The sequence below is a fragment of the Lissotriton vulgaris genome, chromosome 5 (genome assembly GCF_964263255.1).
Source record: "Lissotriton vulgaris chromosome 5, aLisVul1.2, whole genome shotgun sequence".
NCBI classification, from domain to species: Eukaryota; Metazoa; Chordata; class Amphibia; order Caudata; family Salamandridae; genus Lissotriton; species Lissotriton vulgaris.
The window spans coordinates 1,849,663,501-1,849,682,775 of record NC_141693.1 but is presented as its reverse complement, the minus strand read 5'-3'; the positions used below and the strand labels follow the sequence as shown (position 1 = coordinate 1,849,682,775).

General features: G+C 47.7%; 1 protein-coding gene across 1 annotated transcript in view; it reads right to left on the bottom strand.

Moving 5' to 3' along the window:
* Positions 1–19,275, bottom strand: part of LASP1 (LIM and SH3 protein 1) — a 601,479-nt gene that overhangs the window by 191,477 nt on the left and 390,727 nt on the right. The window contains exon 4 of the mRNA XM_086924327.1: positions 18,112–18,219. Coding sequence (XP_086780453.1) covers positions 18,112–18,219 — 108 coding nt within the window. The remainder of the gene's footprint in view (positions 1–18,111; positions 18,220–19,275) is intronic.

Genomic DNA, 19,275 nt, shown 5'->3' with positions numbered 1-19,275 from the left:
CGCCGAGGCCAAAGCCGCCAGCAACACAGGAACCCGCGGGCCTGAAGGCGGAAAGAGTCCTCATGGCAACGAGGAAGTCTCAAATCTGCTCCGGAGTTGCATCGAGCCCAGGGATCCGGAGCGTGTGGGGCTGGATGCAACTCCGCGGGCTCCGCCAAAGCCGCGGCGCCACCAGAACCCTCGGTCGAAGAACGATGGTGTTTCTTCGACGATTTCTTCCCATGCCTCGACTTACCGGAGTGCGTGGACTTGTATCCCGACAAAGTATGATGACTCCGGATTGGCAACCGGTGCGGAGCGGAGCCGACTGCCGGATCTCGAGCAGCTTACGGGAACGCTAGCGCCTAGCCTTCAACGTCAAGGCCCGGCAGTCGGGTCATCGTGGTCGGCCCCTAGACAGTAGAGACAAAGACAGTGGGGGTCGGTAACCAACATCAGTAGGTGACAGGTGTCACACGGCTTGAAACCGGGCATCCCAACAATCACCAGGAGTCCATGTCGACTTGAAAAAAGATAGACCAAAAAAGTCCAAAAGTTAGTCAAAAAGTTAGTCAAAAAATTTGTCAAAAAATGACTAAGGGTACGCTCTTCCCAGATCTGCTCTTGCTGGCGCAGAAAAATAGAAGAACTGACGTCAGCGCGCAAGGGCGGCGTCTAAGTACTCAGACAACGTCATCCCGGCAATCACGACGACGGACGCAAAGCCGCACTACTGTCAATAACAAATGCTAGTTTTAAGAACCCATAATGAAGAATCCTTAATAACAAAAAATAAAACGTGAATTTGATAGTCTCCTATCTTTAATCCGAAAATTCATATTCAAAAAATGATCTTAATCCAAAACCCATGGTATCCAACACTCACTAACTTTGATCCTATTGCCAATATTAACATTTATTGTTAATGTATAAATGTGTGAGCTGTCAACGTGACTTCATGAGCCATGCAGCTGTACAAACCCTGGCTTTTGCACTTAGGCCGTGGAGAGCAAAAGTCCATTAAGTATTTATTCTTGCTAGCATCTTCTATGTTTTCAAGAACCGAAGGATCAGTTAGATAAGAGGTAGAGAAGGACAAAAAACAGATGTTGAAACCACACCAGTCCTCAGCACCGTGAGAATGTATTCATGCTTTATATAGATTCTATTACAGGTCCGGAGGCTTCGGATTATGCTCTTTCTTTACTGTATAAATCACAGCAGCCAATAAAACATAATTTAGTAAAAACGAACTACATTGTCCAGGATGCATTGCATCAGCCACGCCTCCTTAGCCCTCCATAAGAGCCCTGGTTACTGTTTCATCATCCTCTTTCTTTGCTGCTCACAGCAAGAGATCAGTACTCTTCACGATAATATTAATCACCCATGTATTAGTCGTATGACAGTTTACAGAGCGCGCTGCGCTTAGACCTGTATTATCAATATAATTTGTTACTTGACTTTATTTAATTGCATTTTCGTAGAACTTACTTGGTGAGGTATTTTTATGCTGATTTGCTGCTTTTTTCAGGCATGTGTATAGGGCGCGCTTCGCTCCGCGTGATGGAGCTCCGCTCCGATTGCCAGCGCTGCTGGAACTAGGGTTTCATTTGTGCGCTTCTCGGCGCGAGAGTACAGAGCCGCGGGGCGGCGAAAAAAGTCAGATTTCGGTCGCACGCTTCAGGTGCCGGTGTTTGTGGCTCCCCTAATCGCCCATATACACCGCAGGAGCTGGGTGGCTTCCGTCAGACATGCGCAGCTCACACGACCCATTGGGCTGGATTTGGGCTTCTTTTGGGCTCGCGTTGGGCTCTGCACGCCTGGATCGGCCTGCGTTTTGCATTTTCAGCCGCATTTGTAGAAAAAACTGGTGGAGGGAGAACGCCTGACTGGCTGCAATAACAGTTGCCCTGCAGGAGTGTGAACACGCTCCAGAGACATTAGAATTTCAGCTCCTACGCCTATATTAGGCTGGATTAACCAGAGTACAGCTTTGCTGAGGGGGCTTGGTACTTATAAGTAACTTTTGTGTGCAAGTGGGCTGGCCCCATCTCTCTCTTGTCCATCTGTCATTGAGGATAATATAGTGGAGGCTCTGGACGCCTCAGTCCAATCCTCTGAACAGGGCTATTGAAAGCACAGTACCCAACACTGTGCAGCAAGCAATGGCAGCTGCTCTTAAACCAATCACTAAGCAGCTTGAAAGCTTTGCCAAGTGTCATGCGTTCACGAAGGACAAGTCACGTAATGTAACTCCACCAGCTACTGAAGCAGTGAAAGTCAATGGCCGCATGCTAGTTCCCTGAATACGGTTCCCCCAGCAACTAGTGGCGATCAGGACTACTCCACGGGAGGCAAGGCGAAGAGTAAACAGAGGGTCTATGGGGATACTGATACCACTAACACCGATACAGATACAACCACGACTGACGAGGAGGCCCCTCCCAAGAAGAAAGCCAAGAAAGTTGCTTCTTCTAATCCGGAGGATCCATCTAATACCCCTTTTACCTTCAATACTAGCGATATTGTACGTCCCAGATCATATGATTGGGCCCCGGCGCCAGAGGTCACTGAATATTTGCACGAAAACCTTCGGAAAGGATTTGATAAAGAGGTACGGAACCGTCTTAGGTCGGAATGCCCTCGACCAGACCTACCTGATAAAGTCGCAGAAACTCCTTAAATAGATGTTAGTTTGCTTACATTTCTAAAAAAAGTTCGCCAAAGACGGGGATTGATCGCTCCTGGCGCGGGTGTCAGGACAAGCTCCTTGACATTGTAAGCCCACTCGCAAAAATTCTGGAAATGGCCTGGTGGCCAAGGAAACAACGACCCCAGTGGATCCAGATATCCTCGCAGGATGGACACGGAGGGCCATTGCCTGCTGGGCAATGCCAATTGTGCCATATCCACGGAACGGCTTAAGTCCTTACTTATGCGGATGGAAACCAATCTTGCCGATCTGGCAGCCGCTGAACCAGGACCCCCAGAATGAGGACAACCCCTTTGGAGACAGTTTTGTGACATGTGTCGAAATACGTAGGGACCTTCACATCACTTGATAAAGCTCAATCAGGAATCAAGCGCGTATTTCAGTAAGGACTTTTCAACAGGGTCGGACGAGGCAGGGGACGCTCGTCAGGCCGTTTCTCTAACCAAGGTCCCCCCCCCCCCCCCAGAGGACTACGGTCGCAGAAAAGGAGAGTGGGACTCTACTAGAGGGGGCACATTCTACCCCACCCGCCGTCGCTTCAACAGGCACCGGTTCCATGGAGGTGGCAACAGTGCAGGCTTCCAAGCACAGAATTCCGCAGGTGAGCGCGATAGATTTGTCTTTTACCATGAGGGTGCGGGGGGGGGGGGGGGGGGGGGGGGGGGGCTTACCCAGGATGCGTGGGGAATTCAGACGGTTCAGGGGTTCCAACTGGAATTTTACGAGCCACTTAGTCCGGTCACACTCCCAAATCCTCTACATTTTTTCCAACAAGAGTGCACTTTTCTAGATGCCGAAATAGCAGAATTGCTACAAAAGAACGCAATAGCGCTATGCAACGGCAAGCCTCACGGTTTTTGCAGCAATCTCTTTCTGGTGAAGAAGAAGGGTGGCAGACACAGACTGGTCCTAAATTTGAGGGAATTCAATCATTACCTAGTTTACAATCATTCCAAAATGGAGAGAATACACCTTTGGGTGGATCTGTTAAAGCAAGGGGATTGGCTGGTCAGACTAGACCTCAAGGATGCATACCTGTCCATCCCCATTTTTCCTCCATACCGACATTTCCTTCAATTTCAATGGAAAGGTCGGTGGTTAGAGTATTTGGCCCTTCCTTTCGGGCTTTCCTCTGCTCCTTGGTGCTTCACCAAGGTGATGAAGCTGGTGGTCGCACATTTGCGGGAGCAAGAGGTGTGCATGATTATTTATCTGGACGACATCCTAATCATGGCTCACAGTCCAGAATTGGTTTCGTATCACCTCCAGATGACCATCTCTCTCTTGCAGAGTCTGGGGCTTGTTATTAACCATGCCAAATCGGCTCTGACTCAGTCGCAGATGACGGAGTTTCTGGGATTTGTGATAGATCCCCAGAAGGCCCAACTGAGTCTTCCCAAGGCGAAGCTCAAGGACCTGAAGAAAGAGATGGTGGTACTTATCAGCAAGCAAGTAGTTTCCCTCAGAGTTATTGCCAGAGTAGTGGGTTTATTGGCATTGTCCATTCAGGCGATTTTTCTGGGTCCACTAAACTACAGAGCATTACAGAGGCTCAAAATCCAACACCTACAGAAGGGTCTGGCTTACACAGACCTGGTTCCCCTGTCACAGAAAGTGAGAGACGAGATGCGGTGGTGGCTTGGTCACATGGAAGCGTGGAACGTAAGAGCCATTTTCGGCTCGCAGCCAGAGGTTATCGAATTAGACGCCAGTCGATGGGGTTGGGGAGCACGCTGCGGAGATATTTCCACAGGCGGAAGGTGGTCTCTCCAGCAATTGTCACTGCACATAAATTGTCTGGAACTCCTAGCAGGTTCCTTTGCGATTCGAACTCTGTTCCCCAAGCAGACATCCTGCTGCATCCAAGGATGGACAACGTGTCGGCAGTGAGATACATAAACAAGTTGGGAGGAACGGGATTGTCTGGGTTAGTGGAGATTGCCAAGGATTTCTAGCATTACTACCTGAATCGCAAGATAACAATAATAGCGGAATACATTCCAGGCCAGTCCAACCTCATAGCAGACTGGAATTTTAATCAATCAAGGAATTTGTAAAGCGCGCTACTCAACCGTTAAGGTCTCAAGGCGCTGAATTTGAGACATCTCCGGGATTACATCGATTGGAAATTACCGACTAGCATATTCCAATGGCTGCAGGAACTTTTGGGTCCGTGTCAGACTGATCGGTTTGCTTTCAGGCTGAACCGACAACTTCCGAACTTCTTCAGTTGGAGGCTGGATCCAGCAGCAAAGGCGACGGATGCCTTCCTTCAGGATTGGTTGGAGTCAGAGAACTATCCATTCCCACCTTTCCTGCTCATCCAGAGAGTGACATCTCACATTCTCAGAAAACAGGCAGAGGTGATTTTAGTGACGCCCAGAGAAGGCAGCAGGCGGTTTGGCTTATAGGTTAGTGAATAACTTTCGGTCAGCCATGTCTGCGGGGCATAACCAGGTGGATGGGAAGCCGGTTGGTATGCACCCTATGATATGTAAACTTTTTAAAGGCATAACGGTAGCAAATCCCCCAAACCTAAGTATTCAGGTTTATGGGATGTCTCTATAGTCCTTTCTCGCTTCAATAGTTGGCCAACGAATAACCTATCAAGAAAGCAGGTGTTTGCAAAGTTAGCAATGCTTTTATGTCTGTTAACTTGTAGACGTTCATCGGATGAGCGCGCATTGGAAATTACAGGTAGAGTATTTACTCCGGAAGGAGTTTCTTTTACTATTACAGGTCATACGAAGACTCTCTCCAGACATATTGAGTATAATGCTTTTCCTAGCAATGATAAACTATGTGTTGTCCAATGTTTGAAAACTTATGAGGAATGTACTCTTTCATTGAGGCCTGAGGGTTGTATTCCACTTCTGATTGCTTTGCAAAAACCCTTTAAGCCAGTGTCTGCTGCAACAATAGCCAGATGGCTTCGCTATATTATGAAGGAAGCTAGTATAGATATTCAAATGTTTGGTGCACACTCTGTGCGTGGTGCCATGGCATCAAAGTCCTATATGTTACGCTCTAACATTCAAGACATTATGCGTTGTGCTGATTGGTCGTCTGAATCAACTTTCAAGCAATTTTATTAGAAGCCAGTCGGAGATATAACATCTGTTTTTGATAAAGCGTTAAACTAGCATAATCCGAAGCCTCCGTGTAGGGTCTGCAATCCTATGGTCACCCCCGATTTTTTGCTTTTTGCTTCACTGGTTTACGACTTTCCCTGGCTGTGGGCCTGCTAATCAGACCCACAACCTAGCTGTTCTCTCTCTAAATTGACAACCATGTACCTTAGGTGCATTGACCAATTGGTACTGGGCCACCTTATCAATCCCTGTACAGAATACCTTAGGTATCCAGGGCATAGGTGTACCCAGGGCCTACCAGGGGCTGAAGCATGTATTATGCCCCCCCCTGGCTGGCCATCTAAACAGACAACTGGCTGCACGACAGCTGGGGCAAGGTGGTTTAATCACCCTTTGCTTTAGATATAGTTCCCTATATCTAAACCTAAAATGGACACATATATCCCTATCAGTCACTCCTAGGCCTTATCAATCCTGAAGGCAGAGTGCTTGGAATTATGTGAGATGGTGCTCTGGCATGAGCTGAGCCCGTTTGCAGCTTGCGGAACCAAGTCCTAATAGCTGTTCCATGATAACGCTATACCATATACTCTTAAGTGCACTATAATCCTTGCGGGTAAATGCTAACTTTGGCATAGCATTTTCAAAACATGTCGAGTAAGATGTCATACGAATTGGAATACTACCCCCTCGACAATTCTGGCGACGGGGGTAGCATTCCACCCTTCTAGAGGGACACAACATGTATGAAACTGTGAACCCCGGTTAAAGTTAACTCGAGCCTCAGCATCACAAAATGGATGCTGCCACCACAGACACAAGTCTGACCTCCTGCTGCTGGGAGTCCTTCCAGCGAGGGAGGCTTGGACAAAGGGTTTCCTGCCTTGGGAGGTGCTAGCACCACCCCAGACAGGATTTTGTGTATTAGGTAGGACAGGGCTGAAAGGAATGAGACATGCCTGGGGCACACAAGGTGTCCCTGTGCATACACCGGTCTAAACCAGATCCTGGGGCACTCCAGCCCCAGAGCTGGCGCAAGAACGGACACAGGATAGGGGGTGTAACCACCACCCTTCCTGGTCCCACCCAGGGGAGGGACCTAGTCGTAGTGCAGCCCCCCTTTAGCCGGATAAAGGTAGGAGCTAGTCCCATTACAAATTAGATTATCCTGATCAACTCTACAAGAAGAAACTCTGGACTTCGACGTTCTGCTCCAAAGAAGACTATAGAAAATCTCCCTTGTGGGCAAGGAGTGTCCACCCTGCACAAGCAGGCACCATCAGCATACAGCGGCTTCACTTTGTCGTCTTCCTGCAAGGATCCAGACTTCAGAGCCAGACGAGACCCGGATTCCCAGACCTCTCCAACCTCTACCCACATCTGCAGCACAGCGGAGACCCGTGGGTGCGCCGAGACACGTGGGACTGGCCATCTTGAAAAAAGCAGCACTTCGCTCCAGCACGACTTCCAAGGCATCCTCGTCCAAGTGCTTTGGGGACTGAGAAGCCCCGACCAGTTCCTGCACCGAAGATCAGCCCTCCAGCATCCACGAGATCTGCGTGGGGCCCTTCTGCCTGTTTGCTGCTCGACGCGTTGTCTGGTCACTTGCCGGCTGGCTTGTGACCTCCTAGACGACGAACTCCGACAACTTCACTGCTGGTCTGGTTGCTCCAGACTGGCCCTTGCTCCCTTCCAAAAGAGGAGCATCCCAGACCCTCCTGGTCCACTCCAGACACCGTTTCCACTCACCGCGTGGGTTGCCTTTGCCAAGGCCTGTTGAACCCGAATCCGGAGACAACACCGCCGACAGCGAGGGCCTGCGTGGGACAGCTCGTGCCTCCATCCTGGTCGTCGAAGACACCACCTGGTCCACGTGGCTGCAGAGACAAGCGTCCACCTTCACCTGATCGAGACGACGACATCTGGTTCCACTCCTGGTTCCACTCCAGTCACTGGCTAGTGACTTTGAACATTGTCCCCTCTGCTTTCAGGTTCTTCTCTTCACTGATCCACCCTTGGATCACACCGGACATCTTCCTCCTGACCGCCTGCAGCATCTTTTCCTCCAGGCTCCATAGACTTCAACGCCGGAACGAGACATGACTTGGCACCTATGCACCCGCAGCCTGTGGGTGAGGTAACACGAGCATTTCGGTGCTCAAGGGTAGCTTGACTCTCCTAGTGTCCAGTTCCACAATCGTTTTTGTCCTATCTAGTCAGGGACGTCCGTACTCACCTTTTTCTTAAAACTGTACTGTCCATAGACGATTGTACGCATCTCGCGTGTGAGTTCACACTCTGCACACGCGTTCCGTGGGCCTCCTATTACTCACCTCAAGTTAGTATACCGTGGTCCCAGCGATCCTACAGCCTCTGGACAGCTCCATTCCTTTGATTGACTTTCACATTCCACTTACTTAGTATATGGTTTGTCGTGCCCCTAAGGCACCATTGTAAATCGTGCAAATTAAACGTATTTTTCTTAAGAGTTTGTCATGTGCTTAGCCCTCTGACCTCAAAGAGTTCAGAGGTGTATGTTAGTTAATAAATACTTATTTATTTTCATAACAACCTGTGTGGTGTCCTTTCACTTGGTATTCAAGGGGTTATATGTGGTAAAACAGCTGGCTTCACATGCCAAAAGAGTTTAGCCTAAAGACGCTTTGTCCATGCTACCATTAGGATAGCTGGTCTACAAGGTTGACTTACAACCAATCACCATAAGGGTTGTTTGGACTGATACAAGGTGATCACTAGAACTAGTGAGCATCATATATCAGGCCAACTTCTCACATTGGTGTGCAGCGGTTGGGATTTGAGCTTGCTGTTTTTACCAAATATAATCTTGAGATATCATTTGAAGGATCACATAAGGTACCATAGGTACATATAACAAGCTTAGAAATACTCTACTGAACCAGCTGTTGTAGTAGAAAGGGCGTAGCACACCCTGACTACAACTCTTAGCAAGGGATCAGTAGGTAAACCCATAGTGTAGGTAAGTGCACCACTTACACCTCACTAGAAAAGCATGTTCACCACAGGAGAGAACTCAGAGTCTCCCCTTGTGGCAGTTGACCCTCCACAGGTCATGTCAAGATATGCAGCCCTTAGTTTCCAGGAGATGAGACAATTGTGTACCTCCAGGAAACAAAAACAGGGTTCTAACCCTACAATTAACTTCCTGATAGGTCTCTTAGAGACATTTGATGCCAGAAGGGCTTCTAATCCAGGCCCATCTGATCCTACAGAGGAAGACATACCCCCACTAGAGGAGGACTCCAATTTCCCTGAAACTGAGGAAGTGGAGGAAGATGGAGACTCATCTGATGGTGAGGTAAACCATGGTCAGGGAGGAGTCAGCAGACTTACCAGGACCAACTTAAGCATACATGAGAATTGAACTGGGGAACCCCCAGGCCCATCCTCAGGCAGGCTTAACCTTGGGAATAGACTAGTTAGGTCTCTCTCCAGAGGCTCTAACAGATCTGTTCACACCCATGTCTCTCAGGCATCTTCTCAGGGAGGGATGACATCCCCTCAGAGAAGAGAGCATGAAGCTAAGATGAGGGAAGTGAATCTGAGGATTGAGAGGGAAGAACGTGCCCTTGCCAAAGAAAGACTTGCCTTTGCCAGAGAGCAGAAATTGAGTGGGGCAGACCCCACTGGTGGCAGCATTATCATTAGAGATAAAGACAGGAGTTTTGATACTAGACACCTAAGTAAAATAGTGCCCCCCTTTAAGCAAGGGGATGACATCCACAAATGGATGACTGCTTTGGAGAGGGCCTGCACTGTCCAGTGCATCCCCCAAAGTCAGTGGGCAGATATATTGTGGCTCTCCTTTGAAGGTAACGGTAGAGATAAGCTCCTCACTACTAGAGCTGAGGATGCTAACAATTACCAAGTCCTGAAGAATACACTGATTGATGGGTTTGGCTTAACAAGTGAGCAGTACAGGTTGCTGTTCAGAGACACCCAGAAAATTCAGTCTCAGGATTGGGCTGACTTTGTTGATTGTGCCACTAAGGCTTTTGAAGGCTGGTTACTGGGAAGTAAAGTTACTGATTACACAGGATTGTATAACCTAATTATGGGAGAACAAATCTTAAGTAATTGTCCGAATCAGTTGTTTCATCAGCACCTTATTGACTCAGATCTGACCTCTCCCCAAGAATTGGGAAAGAAGGCAGACAGATGGGTCAGGACAAGGGTCAAGCAGCAGAACCAGAACCAGGGTGGTGGCCAGAAGAAAGCAGACCAGAAGGGTAATGAGAATAAGCAAAATGACCAGAAGTCTTCAACAGGGCCCCAACAATCTAAGGAGGGTGGGACCCAGAATCCCCAAAAGAAGAAGAAGAATGGTCAGAAGAAACCATGGTGCCAATACTGTAAAAGTAATACTCACTGGTTTAGTGAGTGCACCAAGAAAGGCCAATCTCCTACCACTACTGCCCCTAAGGCACCTGCAACCCCTAGTTCAGTTAGTAGTGGTAGTGTTCCTCCTAAGGCTATAGTGGGGTTAACCTTGGTATCTGAGGCAGGCTCTGACCTAGTCAGAGTACCTACCCAGGCTGTTCTGGTTTGTACTGGGGACATGGATTTGACCCCTACAATAAGTCCCAGTACTCTGGGCAAGTACAGGCAAACGCCTTTAATCAATGGAAAAATGGCTCAGGCCTACAGGGACACCTGTGCCAGTGTCACTATGGTGACACCAGCATTTGTGGACACTGGACAGATAATACTAGGTTCAGACTACCTAGTGACCAATGCTAGCAATGTCACTACCAACCATAGTATGGCACTTGTTACTTTCTCCTGGGGAGGGGTAAATGGCCTCAAAAGGGTTATTGTTAGTTCAGACCTCCCAGTGGACTGTCTTTTGTTCAATGATTTGGAATCTTCCTTATGGTCAGATGTGGAGTATAGGACTCATGTGGAAATGTTAGGTTTGTCAGCACATGTCCTTGCTGTGACTAGGTCACAGGCCCAAAAATGCCCAGCTGAACTAGTGCTGGATCCTGGAACAATGGACCAGACACTAACCAAGAGTAAGAAGAGTAGGGTTAAGGCAGTGCCTTCCCCCTTGCCTCAAGGTGAGGATCAGCTCTCACAGACCCACAGACCCCAGAAGGAACTGTCCTAAAAGAACTTGAGCCTGAACAGCTTGAGTTTCTTGGGACAGGCGGACCTTCCAGGGCAGACTTGAGACAGGCACAATTAGACTGTTCATCTCTTGAACCCCTCAGACAGCAGGCTGCTGCTGAGGCTGCAGGGAATGCCACAGGTGCCCATAAAGTGTACTGGGATGATGGACTCCTTTACTCTGAGACAAGAGACCCCAAGCCTGGTGCTACCAGGAGGCTGGTCATCCCCTTGTCTCTGAGAGGTTTCCTTCTCACCTTGGCCCATGAAATTCCCCTTGCAGGTCACTTAGGCCAGAACAAGACTTGGGAAAGACTTGTCCCACACTTTCACTGGCCTCATATGTCTGAGGACACCAAAGACTTTTGTCGTTCATATATCACCTGTCAAGCCAGTGGCAAATCAGGTGGCACAACAAAGGCCCCCCTTATACCACTACCTGTGGTGGGGGTACCCTTTGAAAGAGTGGGGATTTGATATGTTGGACCAATGGACCCCCCCCCAACAGCATCTGGGCACAGATTTATACTGGTGGTAGTGGATCATGCCACCAGGTATCCAGAAGCTATTCCCCTTAGGACCACTACAGCTCCTGTTGTGGCCAGGGCCCTACTTGGAGTTTTCTCCTGTGTGAGGTTTCCTAAGGAGGTTGTCTCTGACAGAGGTGCAAACTTCATGTCAGGATACTCGACTGCAATGTGGAAGGAGTGTGGTGTCATTTACAAATTCACCACCCCTTATCACCCACAGTGCAATGGGCTTGTGGAGAGATTCAACAAGACCCTCAAAGGGATGATAAAAGGGTTACCAGAAAAGCTTAGGCGAAGATGGGACATCCTTTTACCCTGCCTTTTGTTTGCTTACAGAGAGGTCCCACAGAAGGGGGTTGGCTACAGCCTTTTGAGCTTCTATTTGGGCATCCTGTAAGAGGACCCCTGTGTCTTGTGAAGGAAGGATGGGAGTTACCTCTCAAAAAGCCTAAGCAAAACATAGTGGACTATGTACTTGGTCTCCGCTCCAGGATGGCAGAGTACATGGAAAAGGCATCTAAAAACCTTGAGGCCAGCCAAGAACTGCAAAAAGCTTGGCATGACCAAAAGGCTGTCCTTACTGTTTACCAGCCTGGACAGAAGGTGTGGGTGTTGGAGCCAGTGGTCCCAGCAGCTCTCCAAGACAAATGGTCTGGACCCCATACTATCATTGAACAGAAGGGAGAGGTCACCTACTTGGTAGACCTTAGAACTCCCAGGAGCCCTCACAGAGTACTTCATGTGAACAGGCTCAAGGCATTTGTCAACAGGGAAGACATGGGCTTGCTCATGGCTACAGATGAGGGACAGGAGGAAGAGAGTGACCCTCTCCCAGATCTGCTCACTCAGAACCCTGATGATGGGTCAGTAGATGGTGTAGTCTTTTCTGACAGCCTCTCTGAACATCAGCAAAAGGATTGCAAACAAGTTCTTCAATCCTTTAGACAAATGTTCTCTCTGACACCCAGTCAGACAAACTGGTGCACCCATGAGGTGGACACTGGTGACAGTCTGCCTATAAAGAGTAAAATCTACAGGCAACCTGACCACGCCAGGGACTGCATAAAACAAGAAGTACAAAAGATGTTGGAATTGGGAGTCATTAAACCCTCAGAGAGCCCTTGGGCTAGTCCTGTAGTTCTAGTGCCTAAACCTCACACCCAGGATGGTAAGAGAGATTAGGTTTTGTGTAGACTACAGGGGTCTCAATGCTGTCCCTAAGACAGATGCCCATCCAATACCAAGAGCAGATGAACTCATAGATAAATTGTCTTCTGCCAAATTCTTGAGTACATTTGACCTGACAGCTGGCTATTGGCAAATCAGGTTAGCTGAGGATGCTAAGGCCAAAACAGCATTTTCTAACCCAGGAGGTCATTACCAGTTTGTGGTGATGCCCTTTGGTTTGAAAAATGCACCTGCCACTTTTCAAAGGTTGGTGAGCCAAGTTCTCTCTGGGCTGGATGACTTCTGTGCAGCATATCTAGATGATATTGCTGTCTTTAGCTCCACCTGGGAGGATCACCTGATCCACCTGAGGAAAGTTTTGGAGGCCCTGCAAAAGGCAGGCCTCACTATCAAGGCTACCAAGTGCCAATTAGGGCAGAGTCAAGTTGTATACTTGGGCCACCTTGTAGGTGGAGGCCAAGTTCAACCTTTGGAGAGCAAGATACAGGCCATACAGGACTGGGCTCCTCCAGCCAGACACAGGTCAGAGCTTTCTTGGGCCCGTCTGGTTACTATAGGAAATTTGTCAGAAATTATGGAACCATTGTGACTCCACTTAATGACCTGACAAGTAAGAAAATGCCAAAGAAAGTTCAGTGGACAGTTAGCTGTCAGAAGACATTTGATGACCTAAAGCAGGCCATGTGCACTGCACCTATTGTCAAGAGTCCAGACTACGCCAAACCTTTCATTGTCCAAACAGATGCTTCTGAGTTGGGTGTGGGAGCTGTTCTATCTCAACTGAAGATGGATGGCCATTTCCAGCCCATTGCTTTTATAAGTAGAAGGCTGACCCCTAGAGAGAAACGTTGGTCAGCTATTGAGAGGGAGGCCTTTGCTGTGGTTTGGGCCCTGAAGAAGCTGAGGCCATTATTGTTTGGCACTCACTTCAAGATTCAGACCGACCATAAGCCCCTCTTATGGCTAAATCAAATGAAGTGTGAAAACCCCAAACTTCTTAGGTGGTCCATTTCCCTACAGGGGATGGACTTTACAGTGGAGCACAGACCAGGGACTGACCATGGCAATGCAGATGGTCTCTCCAGGTACTTCCACTTAGAACAAGAAGACTCACCTGGTCAAGGTTAGTTTAATGTCCCTAAGTTTGGGGGGGGGAGGGGTTTATGTAGGAGAGTGGGGTCTGCAATCCTATGGTCACCCCCGATCTTTTGCTTCACTGGTTTACGACTTTCCCTGGCTGTGGGCCTGCTAATCAGACCCACAGCCTAGCTGTTCTCTCTCTAAATTGACAACCATGTACCTTAGGTGCATTTACCAATTGGTACTGGGCCACCTTATCAGTCCCTGTACAGAATACCTTAGGTATCCAGGGCATAGGTGTACCCAGGGCCTACCAGGGGCAGAAGCATGTATTATGCCACCCCTGGCTGGCCATCTAAACAGACACAACTGGCTGCACGACAGCTGGGGCAAGGTGGTGTAATCACCCTTTGCTTTAGATATAGTTCCCTATATCTAAACCTAAAATGGACACATATATCCCTATCAGTCACTCCTATGGAAGGCCTTATCAATCCTGAAGGCAGAGTGCTTGGAATTATGCGAGATGGTGCTCTGGCATGAGCTGAGCCCGTTTGCAGCTTGCGGAACCAAGTCCTAATAGCTGTTCCATGATAACGCATACCATATACTCTTATGTGCATTATAATCCTCGTGGTTAAATGCTAACTTTGGCATAACATTATCAAAACATGTCAAGTAAGGTGTCATACGAATTGGAATACTACCCCCTCGCCAATTCTGGCGACGGGGGTAGCATTCCACCCTTCTAGAGGGACACAACATGTATGAAACTGTGAACCCCGGTTAAAGTTAACTCGAGCCTCAGCATCACAAAATGAATGCTGGCACCACAGACACAAGTCTGACCTCATGCTGCTGGGAGTCCTTCCAGCGAGGGAGGCTTGGACAAAGGGTTTCCTGCCTTGGGAGGTGCTAGCACCACCCCAGACAGGATTTTGTGTATTAGGTAGGACAGGGCTGAAAGGAATGAGACATGCCTGGGGCACACAAGGTGTCCCTGTGCATACAACGGTCTAAACCAGATCCTGGGGCACTCCAGCCCCAGAGCTGGCGCAAGACCGGACAAAGGATAGGGGGTGTAACCACCCCCCTTCCTGGTCCCACCCAGGGGAGGGACCTAGTCGTAGTGCAGCCCCCCCTTTAGCCGGATAAAGGTAGGAGCTGGTCCCATTCCAAATTAGATTATCCTGATCAACTCTACAAGAAGAAACTCTGGACTTCGACGTTCTGCTCCACAGAAGACTGAAGAAAATCTCCCTTGTGGGCAAGGAGTGTCCACCCTGCACAAGCAGGCACCATCAGCGTACAGCGGCTTCACTTTGTCGTCTTCCTGCAAGGATCCAGACTTCAGAGCCCGACGACACCCGGATTCCCAGACCTCTCCGACCTCTACCCACATCTGCAGCACAGCGGAGACCCGTGGGTGCGACGAGACACGTGGGACCGGCCATCTTGAAAGAAGCAGCACTTCGCTCCAGCACGACTTCCGAGGCATCCTCATCCAAGTGCTTTGGGGACTGAGAAGCCCCGACCCCGAGCAGCTCCTGCACCGAAGATCAGCCCTCCAGCATCCACGAGATCTGCGTGGGGCCCTTCTGCCTGTTTGCTGCTCGACGCGTTGTCTGGTCACTTGCCGGCTGACTTGTGACCTCCTAGACGACGAACTCTGACAACTTCACTGCTGGTGTGGTTGCTCCAGACTGGCCCTTACTCCCTTCCAAAAGAGTAGCACCCCGGACCCTCCTGGTCCACTCCAGACGCCGTTTCCACTCACCGCGTGGGTTGCCTTTGCCAAGGCCTATTGAACCCGAATCCGGAGACGACACCACCGACAGTGAGGGCCTGCGTGGGACAGCTCGTGCCTCCATCCTGGTCGTCGAAGACACCACCTGGTCCACGTGGCTGCAGAGACAAGCGTCCACCTTCACCTGATCGCGACGACGACATCTGGTTCCACTCCTGGTTCCACTCCAGTCACTGGCTAGTGACTTTGCACATTGTCCCCTCTGCTTTCAGGTTCTTCTCTTCACTGATCCACCCTTGGATCACACCGGACATCTTTTCCTCCAGGCTCCATAGACTTCAACGCCGGAACCCGACACGACTTGGCACCTATGCACCCGCAGCCTGTGGGTGAGGTAACACGAGCATTTCGGTGCTCAAGGGTAGCTTGACTCTCCTAGTGTCCAGTTCCACAGTTGTTTTTGTCCTATCTAGTCAGGGACGTCCGTACTCCCCGTTTTCTTAAAACTGTACTGTCCATAGACTATTGTACGCATCTCGCGTATGAGTTCACACTCTGCACACGCGTTCCGTGGGCCTCCTATTACTCACCTCAAGTTAGTATAGCGTGGTCCCAGCGATCCTACAGCCTCTGGACAGCTCCATTCCTTTGATTGACTTTCACATTCCACTTACTTAGTATATAGTTTGTCGTGCCACTAGGGCACCATTGTAAATCGTGCAACTTCAACGTATTTTTCCTAAGAGTTTGTCATGTGCTTAGCCCTCTGACCTCATAAAGAGTTCAGAGGTGTATGTTAGTTAATAAATACTTGTTTATTTTCATAACAACCTGTGTGGTGTCCTTTCACTTGGTATTCAAGGGGTTATATGTGGTAAAACAGCTGGCTTCACATGCCAAAAGAGTTTAGCCTAAAGACTGCTTTGTCCATGCTACCATTAGGATAACTGGTCTATAAGGTTGACTTACAACCAATCACCATAAGGGTTGTTTGGACTGATACAAGGTGATCACTAGAACTAGTGAGCATCATATATCAGGCCAACTTCTCACACTCCGGTCCTGTAATAGAATCAAAAATTAGCTAGCATTCGCGCCAAGTATTTTCAATTCTATTAAGGACACGGAGGCGAGGATTATCCCACCCGGCTATGTTACAATGATTGTTCATGCTTACCCATCCGCTGATAATGTACTGAGTTCTGGTAATAAGCAGAAATTGCGGGTAGTTCATGTTTGTTTTCCCTAGGTGCAGATAAGAAATCTGAATAAGAAATCTCTTCAAGTTGAAGTCTTTCGATGGAATTAGGTTTCCTGTTAACTTCCATGTTGGAGGATGTGGTCAATATTGTTGATTTAGTGGACTTTTAAACAGTTTGAGCAAAGAAAGAGGATGATGGGAAAGTAACCAGGGCTCTTATGGAGGACTAAGGAGGCGTGGCTGATGCAAAGCATCATGGACAATGTAGTTTGTTTTACTGAATTGCATGTTTTATTGGCTGCTGTGATTTATACAGTAAAGAAAGAGATAGCCTAATCCTCGCCTCCGTGTCCTTAATAGAATTGAAAATTCTTGGCGCGAATGCTAGCTAATTTTTTATTCCTGTCAGTGTTTTCTTTTATCTTACCGTACAAATTTTATTTTGTGCACACATCTGACTAAGCTATTTCAATATAGGTCAATGATGTTTAAATGGTATGAACGTACTGCGCAAGTTGCATCTGGCAGAGTATACTTGGAAGCCAAATGCTTTGTAACTCTAAGGCTTAAGCTTAAATATATATAACTCCACAACTGTGCTTGATTGCAGTCTCATTAACAGACAAGTGTACCCGATTTGTGCGCTCACATTACCTTACACATTAAAAACGTTTCAATGAGTCGTATACATGAAAACAACTTTATTTAAAGAACAGCAATAATTAAAATTGTCTCAACAAGCTTAAATAGTTCTTTTCAGTATATTCATTATAACCCAATTTTCGAAAACGAAATGCTAATTATATGGGATATTTTCTTTGCTATAAACAAGCAGAAACAGCTGTACCAGTTCATTTTCACCTGAGTAAGTTGAAATCCCATTCCTCCTCGTACAAGGAAACTACATCAAGAGAACCCTTGCCTAAATGGTCTGGGATTTATGTAAAGGGAAGGGAGAACACTATAGTAGATTAATCTATCACACTTAGACCTGTAAGACATCACAGTCAATATAACTAGGGATAAAGATTAGTCCCTGGAAAGATTTTATTTTTGGCCCCTTGCTATTTGCAGAGCTAATAAGATCAGAATACAGGAGGTATCCCATATACCCTAATGAGACTAGGGCAAACATTTGTAGCGTACAACAATGTCTCAAAGGGGTGTCAGTAGGGGGACAATAAGAATAGTACAATTAATAGTACAATTAATTACTGAAGAATAAATCCAGAAGGGGGCAGACCTAAGGCAGATGCAAACAAAAACAAGAAGTTGACATTTGATTTTCCGTACAGAGTCCATGCATACACAGGCTTTTGTAGCCCATGGAACATGTACGATCTTCATTCACATTCAACCTAGAAACAAAGCACTGAGCTTGAGGCAACATGTGAAAGTAAATGCTGAGTCACAACAGATGGCACACATACATTACTGATCTGGTCCTGAGTCTTCTTGATTCTCTGCAGCTCTGGAGTGTCAGCCACCACACTAAATCCTTTTCCTTTGTTCTTCTCAAAGTCCTCCTTGTAACGCACCTTTGTACATAAAAAAAAAAGAAGTAAGGATGGGCATCTCAAAGGGGGTGGGGAGTTTTGAGGATGGGAAAAGACCTTATGAGAAAGAAGTACTGTTAATGTCAATAAATTCATCTTCTAATACATTTTTGGCCGAATTCCTTTCCTACATAGCAACCACAAGATAACAAGGTAGAATTGAACAGAAAAAGTTGTCACGGCAATGTTAAAGAAAAGAGCATTCCAGCAAAGTAGGCATTAGTTGTAATATTCTCACTACCTTGCTGCAGGGGGGGTTGCGCCTACTTGTCCTATGGACACAATACACATGAAAACTTGTTGGCCTTGACCCCAAACAAAATGTCCTGGGCGTCAGGCTATAGGAATTCCACTCCCTGAATATCTAATATATATATATATATCTTGAAACAATGTGGACTGGCCCACTATGTGTATGTGATTATCTTAGTCACTGTTTGGTGGCCTGGATTTAGTACCCATTAGGTGTTATTAAAAGACCCCTCACACACCAACCTGGTTGGTGTCATGCTTCATCATCGGGGTCCCAACAAGGAGGTCGAGTGCAACCTGGTTGTGCTACGACACCTTATTACAGCGGAGCGGGTGTTGGTGCAACCGTGTGAAGGGAGTGAAATACAATAAAAAATACCTTTGGGGATCCTTACCCATCTCTTTTAATGTTGGCGGCCCAGGGTATTGATTAAAAGTATGTGTAGTATAACTACTAAAGGAGTAATTTTCCTATGAGTTGGCTTATGTGTGGCGGTCTACATGTTTCAGCCCCCTCTAGGTGTTTAACAGGGCTTTCTTCAGGACCAAATAGTGGAAAGTGAATGGCGAAAAGTGATAATTGCAATGTGAAAAAAACATTTTTTTCCCTACACACTCACTAAGGTGTGTGGTAAAGAAAAAGGAGAAGTATGCCTGTGCTGTAATGTTGCATATCTTTACTTAATTGTGATAGACGGATGGCAGCGATAATTTCAGATGACTAAAAACTGGCTCAGGCGAAGCGGCATGCATGGATACGATGGTGCGTAAACAATGTTTGATGGG